General features: G+C 43.5%; 1 protein-coding gene across 4 annotated transcripts in view; it reads right to left on the bottom strand.

The window, feature by feature from the left end:
- The window catches only part of zgc:158659 (uncharacterized protein LOC791141 homolog), a 25,102-nt gene continuing 21,866 nt past the window's right edge, over window positions 1-3,236 (bottom strand). For all 4 annotated transcript variants that reach the window (XM_031584803.2, XM_031584802.2, XM_012817641.3 and 1 more), the window contains 2 exons: window positions 3,233-3,236; window positions 1-2,525 (listed from right to left, as the gene is read on the bottom strand). The exon at window positions 3,233-3,236 is cut by the window's right edge and continues 148 nt beyond it. In XM_031584803.2, the coding sequence (XP_031440663.1) occupies window positions 2,252-2,525; window positions 3,233-3,236 (278 nt within the window). In that variant the 3' untranslated portion in view covers window positions 1-2,251. The remainder of the gene's footprint in view (window positions 2,526-3,232) is intronic.

A 3,236-nucleotide genomic window follows, 5' to 3' on the forward strand; every position in this document is an offset into this window, starting at 1 on the left:
GCATCTTGAAATATTTATTAAGATAAATATCACTAAAACATCCGAACATCATAATACTCAAGAGATCACTTCAAAGTTTCAGAACATTAGGCCTGACCTTGAGGTCGCGATCAGGTCACGTGTGCCAACATCAGTACAAACTTCAATGAAATACAGTACGCCGATTTCCATGGTTATCACCCCCATCACTACGTCACTAACGACTACGGCTACCCACACATGACAAATGTAACTCTCTCCGTCTGGCTAACTGAGATCCTAATGAAGGGTGCTTCTGTTCTTTTTTGGGGGAGTTCCGCGCGTCCAGAACACAGACCCACCGCTTAGGCGCTAAGGTGCTAATGACAAATGAATAATCAACATGGACATGATCAAATTTCACAACTCAGTCATGCAGATAAGAGATGTTCATTCATTTTGAATGTTGATAATAGAAATAACATAGCATATCGTCAGAAAGACCTACATGAAATGGAATTCCTGAAATTTAGTGTGGTTTTTTTTTTTTTTTTTTAAACTCTGCTTGTTTTGGACCCCAACTCAACACGTATGCATAATGACTAAACAGAACAAGCTCCATGAGTCAGTCATGAATATCTACACCGGATATTTTGAACAGACCATCTGATAACACCTACAAGTAAAACAGACATCAGTTGCAGTGCTGATCCTGCTGTTGAGTGACGGTGAGCAGGCCACACACCATCCCCTGCTGTTGCTCGGTTCAAAACCCGCTCATTTCAGAGGTGAGAGAGTCTAGCATGGATGAAGTGAGTGTCTAACAGCTCAAATTTGGTCAAAGAGAAAAATATTTGATCTTACTATAAGTTACTTCATTGAGACAGAGATTGTCTTGTTAATGATTCTTTGTTTATTTGTTTGTTTGTTTTTTGAAAACTATTTAAATCCCTGATACAGAAATCTCAGCGTGCCCTGTACACACCATGCCGCTGCGCTCTTATGGTCGGCTTTAGCTGGTGTGAGTCCATCTTAGCGATGAGCCCAACCTGAAACAAAATTGTCCTTCTCTGGTTGAAACAGCAGGAGCTGGGGTTGAACAGGGCCTAACTGCAATCACAGTGGCAATCATGCTGGTATTTTTTTTTTTTTTCAATATTCAATTAAAAACAGTTACGTGTCTACATCAGAAATAGTGGACTTTGAACTACACAGAACCAACGTGAAACTCAAGAGTTAGCTTACAGGTTTTTGTTTTGCAAAATATCCATTGATATACGTCAATAGGAAGACTGGAGATAGCAGAAGGAGTGTTTTTGTCCGGTGCAGTGCATCCTGGGGAAAGACCTCTCCATTTTGGCTTTGGGGTGGCAGTGCCCTTTGAACTTTGACCCTTTGTGGAACCCTGAGGAGGCAACGACATAGAGAGGGCCAGACCTTAAATCCTTCAGGCCCCTCCCCATCATTGCCAGCAACGCAATAAACAGCTGAGTCACTTTTCTCACAATCACCTTCATCGTCATCTTATCCTCACTCCAACTCCACAATTCCCACAATCTGTAGTGCAGTTTTTTGTGTGTATCTGTTTGATAGAGAGAGAGTGTGTGTGTGTGTGTGTGTGTGTGTGTGTGTGTCTGTGTCTAAGACTTCTGATTGTCTGGGTGCATTTACTGTGCCATAAGTGAGGCTGTGTGTGTCAGAGAGATTGTGTGTGTGTCTCTGTGTGTGTCTGTGTGTGTGTTTCTGTGTGTGTGTGTGTGTGTGTGTGTGTGTGTGTGTGTGTGTGTGTGTGTGTGTGTGTGTGTGTGTGATTAGCAGCAGAGGTGTGCGAGTTAGTGCTTTAGTGAGATTTGATCTCTCCTATTCAGTGCAGTCACCTCACCTCCACATAGCCACTAAACATATTGCTCACTAGTGTGTATACAGGTGTCTGTGTGTGTGTGTGTGTGTGTGTGTGTGTGTGTGTGTGTGTGTGTGTGTGTGTGGAGGGAAAGTGTTGAGTGAAACTGGGTGACTTGAGTAGGTGAGTGAGGGTGTATGTAGTGAGTGTCCAGAAGGCATAAGTCTGATGTGTGTGTATGTGAGTGTGTGTGTGTGTGCGTGTGTGTGCTTTGAGTGTCTGTACATGATTTATGCTCACTGGATATGTTTGATTTGTGTGCATATGTGAGTTTAAGTATTTAATGCTCATTGGCTTTTTATCAGATGGCAAGTCTTTTTGCACTTTGTGCATGATTATGTGTGTATGAGTGTGTGTGTATGTTGGATGTGTGTGTGTGTGTGTGTGTGTGTTTTAATGCTCGTTGGGCATGTGCCGGATGGTGTGGAAGATCCAGTCCATCTTGGTGGTCCAGCCGCCGTGGTGGGCGTCGTTCATCTGCTTGGTGAAGTACTCCAGTGCCTCCTGCTGGCTCTTCTCCAGCGCCAGCGTCTTGCGCAGGTACGCAATGTCGTCGAAGCTCTGCAGCTCGGGCATGCCGCATCCCAGGAGCAGCGAGAACAGGTTGATGAAGAGGCTGGCGTGCTGACGGATGGCCAGGTAGGCCTTGTAGCACATCTCCTGGAACCTGCACGTGGAGGAGAAGGAGGAGGAGAATTGAAATTTTACAACAACAATTGGGCTAAATGGATGTCAAGTCAATCACTTTTTACCCATTGTTTTATTAAAAAAGAAAATAATAGTAATTACCCAAATAAATACTACAAACAATCAAAATATTAACAAAACGAGATTAATGAAATACAAAAACTTTTGTGTAAAAATAACATTCATCATCATCAGAACAGCATCATTACCGCATCACTGTTTAACAAAAACGGCACTCAATGTTTTGTGGGGAAGGAGAGAGGTGGGAGAAGAAGCGGGAGAGGAGAGTAAAAAGAGGATAGAGAGAGATGCTAAGAGTGAGAGATGGGTTAAGAGGAAGAATACACAGAGCAAAAAGGAAAAAAGAGAAGGAGATCGAGAGACGGATAAGTTAGAGGAAGATGCAAAGGAGAGGAAGAGTCAGAAAGGTGAGAGAGGTAAGTGACAGAAGCAGAGGGAGAGGAAGAGAGGCAGAGGAAGAGTGCATTTTCAGATGCAAACTGTAGGGGTCATTATTCCTCTGTGTCTGAATATAAGAGCCAGCCGCTGTGTGTGTATCTGCCAGTGAAAGTGCATGACAATCTTTTTGAGTGGTGTGTATGTGTGTGTGTGTGTGTGTGTGTGTGTGTGTGTGTGTGTGTGTGTGTGTGTCAGACAGAGAGAGTGTATACGTGTGTGAGACTGTACCTTT

The sequence above is a fragment of the Clupea harengus genome, chromosome 18, assembly GCF_900700415.2.
Source record: "Clupea harengus chromosome 18, Ch_v2.0.2, whole genome shotgun sequence".
NCBI classification, from domain to species: Eukaryota; Metazoa; Chordata; class Actinopteri; order Clupeiformes; family Clupeidae; genus Clupea; species Clupea harengus.